Source organism: Letharia columbiana, assembly GCF_014066305.1.
Source record: "Letharia columbiana isolate WasteWater2 chromosome Unknown Sc0000011_s2, whole genome shotgun sequence".
NCBI lineage: Eukaryota > Fungi > Ascomycota > Lecanoromycetes > Lecanorales > Parmeliaceae > Letharia > Letharia columbiana.
This window is the reverse complement of record NW_023501049.1, coordinates 594144-610286: the sequence shown is the minus strand read 5'-3', so window position 1 is coordinate 610286 and position 16143 is coordinate 594144. Positions and strand designations below refer to the sequence as shown.

The 16143-nt window shown below is 50.0% G+C and overlaps 7 protein-coding genes across 7 annotated transcripts; 3 read left to right on the top strand and 4 right to left on the bottom strand.

Moving 5' to 3' along the window:
- Positions 1 to 636: 636 nt before the first annotated feature.
- Positions 637 to 1230, top strand: HO173_004379 (uncharacterized protein; the record flags this gene model as incomplete). The annotated part of the gene is made up of 3 exons (XM_037306303.1): positions 637 to 832; positions 973 to 1075; positions 1131 to 1230. 3 exons carry the CDS (start codon positions 637 to 639, stop codon positions 1228 to 1230), a joined length of 399 nt encoding a protein of 132 aa, XP_037166813.1.
- Positions 1231 to 1829: 599 nt separating this feature from the next.
- Positions 1830 to 3590, top strand: HO173_004378 (uncharacterized protein; the record flags this gene model as incomplete). The annotated part of the gene is made up of 1 exon (XM_037306302.1): positions 1830 to 3590. The coding sequence occupies one exon, from the start codon at positions 1830 to 1832 to the stop codon at positions 3588 to 3590; it is 1761 nt and encodes a 586-aa protein (XP_037166812.1).
- A 680-nt stretch (positions 3591 to 4270) lies between these two features.
- HO173_004377 (uncharacterized protein) lies at positions 4271 to 4648 on the bottom strand (the record flags this gene model as incomplete). Its single annotated transcript, XM_037306301.1, has 2 exons — positions 4271 to 4505; positions 4617 to 4648. The coding sequence occupies 2 exons, from the start codon at positions 4646 to 4648 to the stop codon at positions 4271 to 4273; spliced, it is 267 nt and encodes an 88-aa protein (XP_037166811.1).
- A 268-nt stretch (positions 4649 to 4916) lies between these two features.
- Positions 4917 to 5852, bottom strand: HO173_004376 (uncharacterized protein; the record flags this gene model as incomplete). Its single annotated transcript, XM_037306300.1, has 1 exon — positions 4917 to 5852. The coding sequence occupies one exon, from the start codon at positions 5850 to 5852 to the stop codon at positions 4917 to 4919; it is 936 nt and encodes a 311-aa protein (XP_037166810.1).
- Positions 5853 to 6087: 235 nt separating this feature from the next.
- Positions 6088 to 6864, bottom strand: HO173_004375 (uncharacterized protein; the record flags this gene model as incomplete). The annotated part of the gene is made up of 1 exon (XM_037306299.1): positions 6088 to 6864. The coding sequence occupies one exon, from the start codon at positions 6862 to 6864 to the stop codon at positions 6088 to 6090; it is 777 nt and encodes a 258-aa protein (XP_037166809.1).
- A 222-nt stretch (positions 6865 to 7086) lies between these two features.
- HO173_004374 (uncharacterized protein) lies at positions 7087 to 9892 on the bottom strand (the record flags this gene model as incomplete). Its single annotated transcript, XM_037306298.1, has 4 exons — positions 7087 to 7351; positions 8358 to 9332; positions 9478 to 9690; positions 9741 to 9892. The coding sequence occupies 4 exons, from the start codon at positions 9890 to 9892 to the stop codon at positions 7087 to 7089; spliced, it is 1605 nt and encodes a 534-aa protein (XP_037166808.1).
- A 2038-nt stretch (positions 9893 to 11930) lies between these two features.
- On the top strand, positions 11931 to 15806 carry HO173_004373 (uncharacterized protein; the record flags this gene model as incomplete). The annotated part of the gene is made up of 4 exons (XM_037306297.1): positions 11931 to 12275; positions 12326 to 12721; positions 12771 to 15241; positions 15293 to 15806. The coding sequence occupies 4 exons, from the start codon at positions 11931 to 11933 to the stop codon at positions 15804 to 15806; spliced, it is 3726 nt and encodes a 1241-aa protein (XP_037166807.1).
- Between the last annotated feature and the right edge of the window lie 337 nt (positions 15807 to 16143).

The window sequence follows — 16143 nt, the reverse complement described above, 5'->3', positions numbered from 1 at the left end:
GGCTGAGCCAATAATGTTGGCCGCAACCGTCGGTCAGCACTCGTCTAAGGCTGAAACATGAATGCTTCAAGAGATCCATTTGTGCGTCAAGAGCTTCGATTTTGAAACGATATCGCAAACGAAATGGCTGAGCCACGGCATAGATTTTTCTGGTCTGCCTCAATATTGCCCAGGTCCTTCACGACAAGAAGAAGAGCATCTCGGCATGTCCAACAAAGGCCCACGAGTCTCGAAATTGAGGCGAGCTCTGTGCGGCGAATTTGCAAGCCTTCTTCCAGTGATGCGGAGGTGGTTGAGGCAAATGGATGTTTTGGCAGGTCCAGCTGATTCCCAAACGTCTCGAGAGCGAGGCGACCTCTATTCCGCGAGATTGCACGCCTTCTTTCAGCTATGCAGAGACAGCTGAGGCGACGCTCACTCACCTATAGAAGAACATTTGCGTCCCCTAGGTTTCAATCTTTCTCTTCAGGCTCCTCAACATCTTTCACTCATCCAGCAGACTCACCAGCAGCAAACCCTCAATCACCGGAAGTAAGTATTAGGAGCTCTCTTGAGAGAGGGAGATAACGTGCTGACGTTTCCTTACGAGGTTCAGATCAGACTTCGCTCCAGTCATCCTAAATCACACTCGAAAGCATGGATAACTACGGAACACCAGAGAAGAAGATAACCTTGAGCCGTTCAGAGCTGCAAGCTATCTATACTCTTGTCCAGCGTACAGAAGTATATCAGATGCGTGCTGAGTCGATCCAGAGACCGATTGCCGAATGGTGCGGCAAGCGGGATTTGGACGTCATAGAGCTTGTGGAGAAGTTCAAACGGCCCAATGATGGTATGTATCTTCGGAGTCCATCTTTCCTCCTTTGCACCAAATGTTGAGTCTTGAAACATGTCTTGGGAGTCTCTACTCTGTAGACAAGTTCCAAGGCTCCACGCAACGCCTCGAATCGGCAATACTGACTCCGAGAAAAGCATTGACAACAGAAGTTCGCGACAGCCTCGAAAACAATGTCGTAGCCAAAGCACGAGCAACATACTCCGCTCAACGTTTATGGGCCACCGCCGCACCTTCTGCGTACGTTGTTCGGTTCTCTTCATGTAGGAAAGACAACTAAACAATGGCAATTCAGTCCAGGGTCATACCCTGTTGCACCCTTGGCAGGCCCCGAATTCGCAATCCAAGCCCCCCAGGAGCTCCGACTACCCGCGAGTCCACCCTCTACACCCTGATCTCATGGATGGTTGATGGCGCTGGGTCTCGCGGCTCAGGCGATGAGGCGTTCAGGTCATGTGCGGTCGCCCCACTTAATGTTCAATGTGGGTTGGAGTCAGCTAGATGTTGTTCGGGACGGAATGATTGTGAATTAGGGGCTAGGCAGTTTGGGAATCTAGTCGAGTGCATGCAATAAATAATGAATGAAGTCAGACAAATTCAAGTTCAAAGACGAAGTGAAGCTTCAAGTACTATAGTAACACGTGAAAACCCAGGAATGGGGGGTCAAAAGCGCCGCCTTCAGGGGTAAACGCCGCTAAGATCTCGCGCATCTTCGAGGATTGGCGCTAGCAAAGGCAGAACGTCATGATAGCCGCCGATGCTTTAATGCATGGTGCTCGTCAAAAAGAAAGATTTTGATTCGTCGCTTTTTCAGTACCGTCGTCTTCATAGATCTGTGCTTGTTTTACTTGAAATCTGTATGACTCTACGCCATCTTTCAGCGACTGCGCCATTCCAATTGTGCATCAAAGCCGTAGTCCTACCTTTCAAACCCTCACGCCAATCACTTCCAATATCTCAACAACGATCCTACAAAACTTCAGCCATATACAGGATGGTCCCCTCTCAAGTTGCCGCAAATTGCGCCAAGCGAAAAGCACATGGCGTTGGGGACAGTCCCAGCAAGAAGGCGAAGAGTGATATTCCGGGCTACAACGACTCGCCACAAGAGGAATACGACATTGTTGACCGCCAATTCTATCCTCCGGAAATGGAAAACGAGCGATGCAAGCAGTACAACACGAGTGCAATTGAACGTCCAATCGAGACCTTCGAAGAGGCCCAGAGAGAAACCCAGTCCGAGCGGGACAAGACCCGAGTCAAAGACGCTGTAGTGCATTGGTTCAAGTGCGATTTACGGATCACAGACAACAAGGCCTTGCATTTGGCGTCGGCAAAGGCGAAGAGCAGGAGCGTGCCGTTGATATGCATACATATTGTATCACCGCAAGACTACAAGGCGCATGTGACCAGCGCTGTGCGTGTGGACTTCGTCCTCAGGACACTAGAGGTTCTCAAGGAGGATCTAGCGCAATTAGATATACCGCTGTATGTCGAGACAGTGGCAAAGCGCAAAGCGATACCAAATCGCATCTTCGAATTATGTGAAAAATGGGGCGCGAGCCATCTCTACACGAATATCGAGTATGAAGTCGACGAACTGCGACGGGAAGCATTGATGACCAGAACTGGGGTGAGTAACGGCGTTGCAGTACATGCAGTCCCGGACACATGCGTGGTTGCTCCTGGTGAGCTCTCGAGCGGTACCGGAAACCAGTATTCGGTGTACTCTCCATGGTTCCGCGCCTGGCTTGCATATCTGCACACGCATCCTCATCAGCTCGACCTTTTCGATCCTCCGAACAAGAACCCCGAGGATGCTCGAAGAAATTTCAAGGATTTGTTCGAGTGCGAGATACCGGAGGCGCCAGAGAATAAAAATCTCACTGATGAAGAGAAGAAACGTTTTCGAAGCATGTGGCCGCCTGGCGAGCATGAGGCACGAGAGCGGTTGGGTAAGTTTCTCTCGGAGAAAGTTCACCATTACGCAGACGCGAGGAACATTCCTGCAGGTAACAGTACAGCAATAGTCAGTGTTCACCTCTCTTCTGGGACGCTCAGTGCAAGGACTGCGGTAGCCGCTGCGAGGGATGCCAATAGCACCAAGAAGCTTGACGGAGGTGAAAAGGGTATTGTTGGGTGGATTTCAGAGGTGGCTTGGAGAGATTTTTATAAGCATGTCCTTGCCCACTGGCCATACGTGTGCATGAACAAGCCCTTCAAGCCCGAGTATACCAACATCCAATGGGAGTACAACAACGAGCTCTTCCAGAAGTGGTGCACCGGAATGACAGGCTATCCTTTTATCGACGCTGCCATGCGCCAATTGAACCATACTGGCTACATGCACAATCGTGCCCGTATGGCCGTTGCCTCGTTCCTTGCAAAGGACCTGCTCATTGACTGGCGCATGGGCGAGCGATATTTCATGGAACATCTCATCGACGGTGACTTCGCTTCAAATAACGGCGGATGGGGCTTCAGTGCCTCAACCGGGGTAGATCCGCAACCGTATTTCAGGATCTTCAATCCCCTGTTGCAGAGTGAAAGATTTGATGCTGACGGGGAATACATCAGAAAATGGGTCAAGGAGTTGGAAGGGATAGAAGGGAAGGCGATACATGACCCTTATGGCAGAAAGGCAACGAAGGCAGCAGAGAAAGCAGGGTATCCTAAGATGTGCGTCGATCATAAGGAGAGTAGGGAGAGGTGTCTGAAGAGGTATAAGGAAGGATTGGGGAGAGACACGGCTTGACAGATTGGGAGCCAAATGCTGCCCAAATCATGGATGCTATTTGCTATACCACTGTCCAATTATGAGACTTGATACCAGTGTACAAATATTGTTCTCTCTACCAGCCTAGAAATTTCTCGTTCAAAACATCCATATCCTCGAGCATTAATATGATTGTCCCGCCCGTATCTGTGATAGGACTTGTGAGCTTAAAGACCCTATCTCTTCATAGGCGAGCTTGCATTGCAAATGTCATCTACGGCCTGTAAAATCTTTCTCTTGACTCATGGGGAAAATGAGAAAGGAGAGAAGAGGAGACGATCCCACGAGGTGGGTTCGTGCTGCCTGCGATGGATGGCCGATTAGGGTGCGGAGAAAATGATTTGAAGCAGAGACAGGGAATTGCATTGGAAGGCAGGGCATGAATTTTGAATGGAATGGAGGAGTCCGCTAATGACACGTTCATTGATGCGGAACTTTTCGATGGACGGTTTTGGGCGTTCGAAGCTTGTTGTTGCTTGCCTGGTTTATCTGACCCTCCTCATGGCACGATGAACCATCACACATCCCCATCGAACCATCCATTCGTTCAGTCAGTCATTCCACAACACTAACCTATCAAACCGTCAGCCAATTCCCCCCTCCAACCCATGAATCCTCACACTCACCTCCCCGCCCCTCCCATTCCGTCACACACGCCTCTACCGCTGCGAACTTCCAGTCCACACGTTCTTCACCAGCCCGTCCCTCTGCGCCAGCCGGTTCAAACTGTCATCGCCCTCGCCCATGGCCCTTACGAACCCACACAGCGCGTAGACTTGGTTTTCCCCCGTGTAGCGCCCGTTCTCGTCGACCTTGCCGACGGAGATTTGCACGGACGCGTGGTCTTTGGCTTTGATGATGCGGTTGGTCGCGGAGCATTTGCGGGGGACGTAACTGGTTTGTGAAAGGGGGGGGTTCTGTTAGCTGGTGTGGTCCTGAGGGATGGGGCGGGGAATGGGGTGGAGATTGGGGAATGGGTGAGGAGGAAAGAGAGGGTGGACGTACAGGTCGACGAGCTCGCCTTTGTCGTTCTCCATGGTTGCCGTAGATTTGGGGGTTGCGGAGAGAGAAGTTTTGTGGTTGCGAGTGCTTTGATCGAGGCGTACATTTGTCGACGGAAGGGTTTGGTGCGTGGTCTCGCTTAGCGTCTTGGCGGCTTGCTCAGCCTTACAGATAGAGAAGTGACATGAGCACCAGGCGATTTCTCCATCTTCCACACTCTGGAATGATAAGATACATTGAGTCTATCTACCAGGTATCGGATTCCTATCTACACCGCGTAGTTTCATTACATCCGCTACCATCTCAGGTCCTCCAGCTTCGCAATGCAGCCGCAAAACTCCACAGTCTGTGCCTTTTTTCACCACATTGAGCCAACCACCGCTTCTCGTATGCGGAACTACCCTTGCCTAAGTATCTCTTCACCAGGATGTGACATGCCTCCCCCTCCTTATAGGTTTCGAATGTCGTGTGACATTCTTTACATCTCTCGGTTATGCAGCCACGATACCCTTCCTCATAGGCCTCCACAGGGTCCCGGGCCATACGACTTGAATCGCAAAGTTTATAAAGTTTTGCGGCGATCCTAGAATCACTCATCTTCGTGTGCTGGCAGAGGCGTATGTCCAATATGTCTAAGAACCTTTGAAAGTCGGAAACGGAACTCGCAACATCCATGTGGTCGTCGAAACTCATCGTCCAGTGGACGCATAACAAGAGACCGTCGTAACTTCCTTCATAGCCCCGCTGGTATTTGTAAAAGCTGTTCGCTTTGAGAGAGCTAAAGCGATTTGGATGTGGCTTGCACAGGTGATTTCCCACCACTGACGACACATGGTAGGGACCAAAGCCGTTAGTAAATCCATCAACCTTGTCTCCGCTGTACCTGAAGTATGGCAGGTGGACAATCCGCTTCATGCGTTCGAATGTTAGTGTTTCATGAGGGCAAATCTGGACGCAGCTGGTCTTGATATCGAGTTTGTTGCGGCCCTTTTCTTCGGCACTCGAGGGTTTCTTATAGATATCAGTATCAGAACCCTCAGTCACAAGTGTCTCTGAACTTTTGGAGCTCCGGGTTGGAGGGGGAAGCCTCTCATCGTCTGTGCGCTGTGGAGTTTTGTCAAACAATTTTCTGTGCAGTGTTGGGGCCATTTTGTGACCGAAGGTGCACCAGGCTCTCTCGTCAGGGAATTTTGTTCGGAGGTTGAAATGAAGCGTAAGGGAAAGCCCCTTCTTCTCCATCCTTGAAACTGCACTTATTTTAATCCATTATTTTGCTTCTCTCGAATGTTCTTGGCAAGTATGACTCCCCAGCATGAACCACCGACTCCTCCTGCACAGAGTCATAGGCAGAGTCTGTGCTAAAGTGTCATTTTCCGCTCTTCTATATATATACAATATTTAGTGATAGGCTTCGTGTCGAACCTTTTGCGTCGAGTTCCACGTCTTTCTCTCACAGCGCAGTCAAACAGGTTTCCTAGTCGCTACATTGAGCGAGCCACTGCTTGTCATCCACAGTTTCAATTGTACCCAGATATCTGAACGTCTCTACTCGACATTTCTTGTCATCCCTTCCCGATACCCAGAAATCAGTGCCGCATTGATCGCACCCTTTAATTTTCATTGACGCAATCTCGAATTTCTCGATCGGATCTGTCGGTGGCTTCAAGGAGTAGAAGGTTTTGAAGGCTATCTCCTCGTCGCTCAAATTTTTATGCGGACATAGAGAAATGTCGCAAGAGTCCAAGAATTGCTGGAGACATTCCACTGACTTCAAAAGCTCTGGGTGGGCCTTGAAGCTCAATTGCCAACGGATGTTCAATATAAGGCCCTTTTCGAAGCCATAGTCGCTGGTTGCTTGAAGGACATCATAGCCGCTGGGGTCTTGTTTACAGAGCCGGGGATGTTTACGACGTCCAAACTCGCCTCCGGATAGCTCGCTATGGTGGAGCTGCGGAGCTGACGTGAATGCATCCATGGTTGGGTGGATGTCTCCCTGGCCGTACAAGGAGAGAATCCGTTGTGCACGCTTGAAGGACAGAGTTTCGTGAGGGCACAGTCGTACATAATTATCCGCTGATGGCGTGGTTGCGGGTCTCCTTTCGTCCGTTTCCTCACTCGGACCACGTTCAGATGTCGCTCGTTGCCCTTCGGGAAGGAGAGTCCATGAGCTTCGATTACTCTTACCCGAAGTTGATGCGCTCTTGGTTTCATCGGGCCGGAAGAAGAGCGCAAAAAGTCTCTTGAGCACCATGATAGCTGTGACACAACGTAAAGATGATGGGGGATAATTTGGAATTAAGGAGCAAAGGGAGTCACCAGCTTTCATAGCGTGGTGAGTAAGTTTTATCGCCTCTTATTCTCTCAACATGCCTTGGCATTGGGGCAATCTTTCGTCTTGCACCACTAACCTTGCTCGAAAGGCACAAGGTTGTGGGAACATCCCTTCATGATGCGTTTGAGCTACCATACCGTATCAAGAGTGGGTCGCCGGTACAATGAATGGAGCAAGCCGCTCAGGATCCTCCGCATTTTCGGCTTTGCCCACGGACCCTGTGACAATCACAATAGGCCAACGCTCACCCTGGTCTACCACCTCAGACATCGTATCGCAATGTGAGCACCTCTCGTTTGGCACGAGGGGATTCTTGACTAGCCATTCGTGTATTGGATATGTTGAACCCAACTCCGAATGCGTCACAGCACCCAGTCCATCCACTACGTGAGATGCGCTATTGCTCCTATGACGGCAAGGCCAAAACTTCAGCTTATCGAAACGGTTGAAGAGATACCATTTGCTCCTATTGTCTTCAAGGACGTCAGAGCCCCTCCGAAAGATACGCAGCTCGAGAGCCCTCAAATCGGGTCTAGTGACGAGGTAACATTTGCAATATACTTAACAGCGACTTTCAAGCCGAGAACGATGGGGCGAGGGTAACCAGGACGAGCGTGGCGCGCAGGTAGTCGATCCTAGAGCATTGTTGCCTGAGCGACTTTTCATGAACGCTGGGAGATTTGTGATGCGACTACTTCGCTCGAAAGACATGATCTCGTAGGGACACGGTTGTACGCATGCACCGGCGGGCAGAGGTTGAGTAATCTCCTCACTAGCATGGATGGGTACCTTGGACTCGCTGCTTGGGCTCGTAAGGGTTAGGGAGTTTGCTCGTGATGCCGTCGAGGCTGAGTTGTCTCTGCCTATGGCTCGGTTATGGAAACGTTGCGCAGATCATCTCCATGAGGCTGAAAGGCATGGTTCAAAAGTGGGGTTCGTCTCGTGTAAGAAGATGCAGTGATCTTCGAGTATGAGCAGCTGCGTAAGAGAAGAAACCAGTTCAAGGTAATGTAATGGGTCTGATAATGTTGGGGTTGCTGAGCTGTTAGTACTACATTCTGAATGTTCAAGTACACAAATCTGACGCTAGCACCGACATGGCTTCCTAAAGCGTGCCGTTTGTACCTCTTACTGCGGAAAATGCCTCATGATAGACGCCATGTTCAAACTACTTTTGAATGTTACGCGGCTTCGAGACTGAGTTCAAATTCCTCGAGCGTCATGACACATGTTCAGTATTTGGGGCGAGCTTCTTCGTAGTTCTATTTGGACGGCACTGCTGGCCATAGCAGTCTCAGGTACAGGCCCTCCCACCTTCCGTGCTGCCATGATCAAATCAGACGTTCTATCCTGTCTTAACGAGCCAGCCATTGCGGGTCCATGTCAGACCTTTCTTTGGCTACACGCCACACTGAGCGAGCCAATCTGGGTCATTCTCCGAGGACCCGGGCCCCAAGCGACGAATTACCTTCACCTGAGGACCGTCAAGACCACCTTTGCACACTGTGATAGTGATAGGGGTCTTGCAACGATCGCAGTCTTGACTGCGTTCAGCGAAGTCCGATATGCTGCTTGGCGGCTTCCCCCATTCGTCAATGGGATCTGATGGTTCCTCATGTGGATGTGCTATCTTGTAAATCATTTCGAGAATCCACGGATCATTCATCGTTCTGTGAGGGCAGAGCGGGACGTTCTCGAGTTTCTGTAAAGAAGCTTGGATATCATTCCGAGTCGTGCTAGGTTTGTATGAGTCGAGCGTCCAGGTAGCGTGCAACTCTAAACCGATGACAGGGCCCGTCCATCCACGTTTATGTTTAGAATTGTATTTTAGTTTGAAGGTGCCTGCAGGGCGTTGGGGAAAGCCATCGATGGGAAAGCAAACCCTCGCGCCGGATTTACTGTGTTGCTGTATTTCATCCATGGCTCCAATGGCGTTTATGTCTTCCTTGCTGGACTTGAAACCCGGAAGTTTCAAGATGGTTTGTAGACGTTCGAAAGATAAGTTCTCGTGCGGGCATACTCTCACAAAGGTGTGGACAGCATGTGGTCCCAGATCGGTCTCTTTTTTTTCGGAACGATTGATGAGGTGTGAGGCGGCGACAGCATCTTCTGGATAGGTCTTGTCGGTGGCACCGGGGGCTCGAGCTACAACAGCCTTATCTTCACGCGACAGTCCAAAGGGGACGTCGTTTGGAACCTCGGCATGAGGTGGACTGGGAGACCGAACTGGAAAGCTGTCAGGGTTCACAAGTGTCATTGAGCTGCGCGAGGTTCTCTTTGACACTGTAGATGCGTTGTCGTCCTCGTCTTTTCCATTTTTGTGGAAGCTAGGGAATATCTTTTTTGCTAGGTGGAAATGCATGGTTGGGAGGTCAAGAAGTGGAACACTGATGATGTGTTTTGAAGGTTAGAGGGAGTAGCGGGGCTTTTATTGTTTTACATTTGGTCGTATGGTGAAACAAGCCTGTCAAACCCCTTTAACACATTGCTTGGCAACTTCTTCGTGAGGCAACCAATTTGTCTGACTCTCACGTGACAACTGCAGTAACAATCTCTCCTCGTCCAGCGCTTTGAGCAAGCCACACTAAATTCTTCAGAGAGCGCAACAGTGCTGCTTCGAGAATCTCGGTACTTCTAGCCTCTTGGTACAAATCAAAGTACTCGTCACGCATCAATCTCTTAGTACTTGTGCTCGCAATCCGGTCCAGTCCATCCCTCTCGGAACACACGACCTCAAAGACTCTTCTGATTCTCCAGAGGACGGAAGTCAAAATATCTGCCTGACTCTTTCTTACCGTCGTGCCAGATTGATGGACCGGAAGTAGCCTCCGGTACCTTCTTGGCTAATCTGAAAACTGGGATATTGCGTGCACGTATCACCAGATAGAAGCCTCCCCTCATCCATATTGTAACCAGGCAAGGTAGACCCGAAGTCATGTTCGGTCATGGCTGTCACATGCACTTTCTAAAAACTAACCAAGCCGCTCATAGTACGGAGTATAATGTATACTTTGTCGAGATTGATGGCCGGTTGGAACCCTCTAAGTTTGGGGATACAGGTATGCCGTAGAGCGGCGTTGGTATCACTTGATAAAGCCAGCAATCCAGTTGACACGTCGTTCAATTCAACTTTGGACATGGCGAAATCAACGCATATGTCGATCTTTTGGACAAGCATCACGGTGTTTGTGCTAACGGGAGTAGCTGTAACCGGCCATGGAATTTTGTCGTAGGGTCCTTGATAATAGATGCGAAAGAAGGCCGATTGGTAGAAAATTTAGTGAGCTTCGCTGTAAACACGGCGAGACGCACAGAGGATGGTGGTATGGCCGGAGGCAAGAGCGTGATGATGAACCAAGTTGACGAGCTCCCCAGTTAGATCCACCAAACAGAGATTCGGTACGGCTGCCGGTTGTCTGACTGCCTTGACCATCATCGAGCTTGAATTGATAGCTGTGTTGTTACTGAGGCAGACCCAAGTTGGAGTAGACGGCGGTCCGGAGATTTGACTGTTGCTGTGATCTGGTTTGTTTAGGAACGTCAAGTTTGTGCTGTTCAAATTGTTGGCGTTACAAAAAGTGGCTGTTTGCATTATCGGCATATGAAGCCAATCATCCCTTTCGTTTACAAAGGCCTACTATTTCCTTGTGATAATCGAGCTCTAGGCCATCTAGCGGACGACTTGACTGGGCGAAGTGTTGGCCACTTGTAGAAGACCTCACCCACTTCAATGATACACACTAGCCTTCTGAGCCAGCAATTGATTATGAAAATTGTCAGAAAATAGCGTTCTCAAATGGCCACTGAGTTCTATTCCAAATGGTCGTTTGGCACCTTGAAGATGAATTAATGCTTTCTCATTGCCGATACCCGGAATGAGTAAATTAGCATCTCTAAACAGCAGTGGGACGCCTCTTACAGGCCTCTCCTTTCACGGCAGTAGATCAGATGAACAGACTACGTCCTGGCCTCATCATCAAACACAGACGGGTAATTGCGGGCTTCGCGAGCAGTCAATTGGACTCATGTTGTCTGGCGTTGCCATTGGTCCATGTGTACTCGAGCATCTTCCTGGGAATTCAGAGACACGACACTTCTCAAGGGTTTCACTAGGTATCAGCTTATGTCAGAGCGATAGCCCTGAAGCAGCGACGAGGTTTTCTCCGGGCTGACTTTCCTTCAAAGCCGTACAAAAGGCTACCCGTTCCAGCAATTGAAAGCTTTGTACTACCTGTATACGGAGCACCAAGGGCATAAATTATCGTCTTTCCTGACTTGTAGCCAGTATAGAGAAAGCGGTCCAATTGCTGAAGTACCTTAGAGTAAAGGTACTTGATTATCAGGCAACCAAGGTGTCGGGACTCGGTAGTGGCCAAACGTGCACTCGGGCCGGAATGGCCCCTTAGAACGAAGAACGCTAAGCAAAGAGTGGCGGAGTCTCTTGTCTATGATTGGCTTTGGTCGCTTTTGTATTTCCAAGGTTCAATTTGCGCCTAAGCATTTGCCCCAGGGAACCCTCGGAACAAAAAAAAGCGTTTTGGAATTCTTCAATGTAACCCAGTACCGTTTACTCAGAGACAACAACGACCCCCAAAGCCCCACTCACTCATCTGTTTGTCGCTGCTCCTCTGAGCATACATTCCTTACTCATATTCAGCAGGCCTCGGAAGACTTGCTGCAAAAGCTGCCAGATAGTGGTGCCATTCTTTGGCCTACAACATCAACACACCGGCTCTCTTCAATTTTGGCAGAGCAAATCAGAACCAGGTCGGCTCTGAGTGCAGAGTATGTGGATAAGGCGGATAAGGTGGGTGTGCTGCAGAAATCGGAGGCAGTCTTCCCTGCACTTCATGAATTCGCCGTGTCTAGTCCAGAAGCTCACGATTTCCAGACGTCCATAGTGCATCTCTCCATCAATGTCGACATACTAGTGCTCCTCTCTGATCCCTCTCCTTATAACCTTCTCGACCTGTCCAGCGTTCAAAATGTTAGGAGCCTCATTTCTTCCCGCTCGTTTACGCCATGAGCACGATCAACCAGCGCCGTCGAATCCAGGCTACCTGAATCGGCAAATCACCCAAGTACTCCAGAGCGTCGCTCGTGCCGCCTTCACGCATCCTATGTACACCATATTCACCGTGGCGATATTGGCAAGCACATCATATCACGGTCTCCTGGAAGGCAGCCTCTTCGGCCATGCAAAAGTGGGTAAAGATATAGCTGGCACGGATCTTACGTCGCTCGTCGAGGGCGGTCGACGATTACGGCTCGGGGAAGAAACATCATGGAAATGGCAGTCCGAAAATGGAGCCTCCAGGGACCCAGTTGAGGTACGGTGAGCCTGTAACACTGTTGACTGGACTTCGCTCATCAAGCTTAGGGAGCCCATCACACGATGGTCATGACCTTGGTGTTTCCCGATTCTTTATCGAATTCTTTCCCTAGAACTGCACCAATGGCAGACCAGGTTTCCATACCTGCCAACAGCTCAGTGAGCACTCTGCCAACGACGTGGAACCCGCTATCTCCAATTTCGCAAGACACGACTCTAGCTTTCGCGGTTCCCGCCAATGAAGCATCAGACTTTTTGGCCACTGTTCAAGAGATACCACATAGACCAGAGTTGCAAGGAGAAGAGGGGGCTTATGACGGCGGTCCTACACCGAAGCCGAACGCATGGGTTGTTAAAGCCGCAAAATTGGGTCGTCAATCTGCCCAGGCTACGATAGGTGTTTCAGCTGCCAATACATGGACGAGTTTTGTAGACCTCATAAAGGTATGTTTAGTATCACCAACAGTGGTTCTTCATGCTAAAAAAAACGTAGAACGCGGAGTCGTTAGACATCATTATTATGGTCATCGGGTACCTAGCTATGCATTTGACGTTTGTTTCACTTTTCATGTCGATGCGACATATGGGCTCGAACTTTTGGCTTGCAACTTCGGTATTGATCTCTTCTGTATTTGCATTCCTTTTCGGCCTCGGCATGACCAACCAGCTCGGGGTCCCTATCAACTTTGTATTGCTGTCGGAAGGCTTGCCGTTCCTTGTCGTCACTATCGGCTTTGAGAAGCCTATCATACTCACAAAAGCCGTTCTTTCAGCTTCAGTAAACTCGCGAGGGCAAGGCGTACGACAAGACTCGGATTTCTCTACAACCGCCAGCTCTTCGCAGACTATTCAATCGTCGCTTCAGGTAGCGGTACAGGAGAAAGGCTTCGCAATAATTCGAGACTACTGCGTAGAACTCGCCATTCTCATTGCTGGTTCTGCGTCGGGAGTGCAGGGTGGTTTGACACAATTCTGCTTTCTTGCTGCTTGGATATTGGTATTTGACTGTCTACTACTTTTTACGTTTTATACCGCTATACTCAGCGTGAAGTTGGAGATTAACCGCATCAAACGCCATGTGGCTCTAAGCAGAGCTTTGCAAGAAGACGGAATCAGCAAACGCGTAGCTGAGAACGTCGCCTCAAACGACGAATTAGCAAGTAATAGGATACAAAGTGTGGGATCCAACGGCAATGGTGTCAGCGACGTGTTCGGTAACGGTAAGAAGGCGCGCGACAGCAGTATCCCAAAGTTCAAGGTTATAATGGTCGGCGGATTCCTCTTCATCAATGCCTTGAATCTGGGCACCATGCCTTTTCGAGCACGCAGCAGGAAAGCAGCGCCTACATCTGTCTCCGGACTATCTAATGTGCTTACATCACCTTCCATGGATCCTTTCAAGGTAGCACAAAATGGGCTCGATCTCCTCTATAATGAGGCTGTGGACAACAACTACTCTATCACTGTCACCGTCCTACCGCCAATCAAGTATGACATTCAATCATCTCAATTGGATACGGACGTTGAGAATATCAGTGGCTCAATGTCTGACGGGGACTACACGGACCACTTTCTGGACTACGTCGTTGGAGGAAGGGTGGTCGGAGGGGTGCTTAATAGCCTGGAAGACCCAGTCGTGAGCAAGTGGATCATCGTTACATTGACTGTGAGCCTTGTACTCAATGGCTACCTGTTCAACGCCGCCCGTTGGAGCATTAAAGAACCTCGGGCTACCAAGGAAGTTGTCCGTGACGATCATGCCTTAGAAACATCTAAGCACAAAGTTCTGCCGGGGCATGAAAGGCTACCAGCAATCGATAGAAGTTTGCCGAACGCCGACGGCCATGTTCCCAAGCCGAATGGATTCATCGACATTGAAGCTACTCAAGCCTCAGAATCTAGGGACCCCGTAGAGTGTGAGCAGATGGTGAAAGACCGTCAAGCGGCTTATCTCAACGATCATGAACTGAATGATTTGACTGTGCGAGGCAAGATTCCAGGGTACGCACTTGAGAAGACATTGGAGAATCTCGATGTTATGACAAGGCTTGCTTCTTTAACGCGAGCTGTCAAGATCCGGCGAACATTGGTATCAAGAACCCCTGCGACAGCAGAGAACTCCGGCCAATTGGAAAAATCGAAACTACCGTATCAAGAGTACAATTATGAGAATGTTCATGGCGCGTGCTGTGAGAACGTCATCGGATACATGCCGGTACCGGTTGGTGTTGCTGGGCCAATGGTCATTGACGGAAAGTCTTACTATCTGCCGATGGCAACCACCGAAGGGGTCCTCGTTGCTAGTACAAATCGAGGTTGCAAAGCTATTAATGCTGCTGGGGGGGCGATCACTGTTCTCACTGGCGATGGCATGACGAGAGGCCCTTGCGTTGGCTTCGAGACATTGAGCAGAGCGGGTGCTGCCAAGCTTTGGCTGGATTCCGAAGACGGTCAGAGAACGATGAAGAGAGCCTTCAACTCGACCAGCCGTTTTGCTCGTTTGCAGTCGATGAAGACAGCCCTAGCCGGTACCTACCTTTACATTAGATTCAAGACGACCACGGGTGATGCGATGGGAATGAATATGATCTCCAAAGGAGTCGAATGCGCCCTAGCCGTCATGAGGGAAGAGAGCGGATTCGATGATATGTCCATCATCTCCGTATCAGGGAACTATTGCACGGACAAAAAGCCAGCTGCCATCAACTGGATTGACGGTAGAGGCAAGAGCGTCGTTGCGGAGGCTATTATCCCTGGAGATGTCGTTCGAAGCGTCTTGAAGAGCGACGTCAATGCCCTTGTTGAATTGAATACGAGCAAGAATCTGATTGGAAGTGCCATGGCTGGTAGTATTGGGGGTTTCAATGCACATGCAGCAAATATTGTCACTGCGATTTTCTTGGCCACTGGTCAAGATCCTGCACAGAACGTGGAGAGCAGTAATTGTATCACGGTTATGCGAAAGTAAGTGGTCACTGTTGACCGATGTTAAGACTTGTCGCTAACAGTCAACAGCTATAACGGCAACCTTCAGATATCCGTCTCAATGCCCTCGATTGAAGTCGGAACCATCGGCGGCGGTACGGTCCTCGAGCCCCAGAGCGCTTGCCTCGACCTACTCGGCGTCAGAGGGGCTCATCCAACCCACCCTGGAGAAAACGCGCGGCGGCTAGCGAGAATCGTAGCCGCCAGTGTCCTTGCCGGAGAACTTAGTCTCTGCAGTGCTCTGGCGGCAGGTCATCTCGTCAGAGCACACATGGCACACAATAGGAGCCAAGCGCCAACAAGGTCGACCACGCCTATATCTGCTGTGGCGAGCGCGGCACCCAACAAAGCGCAAGCAGCGGAAGGGTTGTCAATGACTACGAATGCGCGAGGACCTGCTGCATCGAACCCTTCTACCCCCAGCAAAAGCGCGTCAGATGAAGGGTTAAGCATGACTGCCGCTACGCCTACATCTGGTGCCCTAAGTGCGGCCCCGGGCAAAGGACACAGAGTGGAGGGGTTAACGATGACACCCAAGGGTTGATGGTTGCGTCTGCAGACCGAAATCCCATTTTCGATTGTACTTATACCACCTGCGGACTTTGCGACGTTCGAATTTTCTTGTTCTCTTCTCGTACATGTGTTGCATTTTCAGCTACAGCTTAGAAGGCTTGCCGTAAGTTGCTTGCATTAGCCACAACTTCATCAGTCGGCTAGCATGCGATCGATACACGAATACAAGACATAGAGAATCATTCAACATCGCCATACACGAAGGACAGTAGACTCGTAACAGTACAATGTGGGAAGAAAGCTCACTGCCCTTCAACACGAGTGTGCCTTGCCTGGCTATGTTGTAGGTACCCTATTGTGAGCTGTTA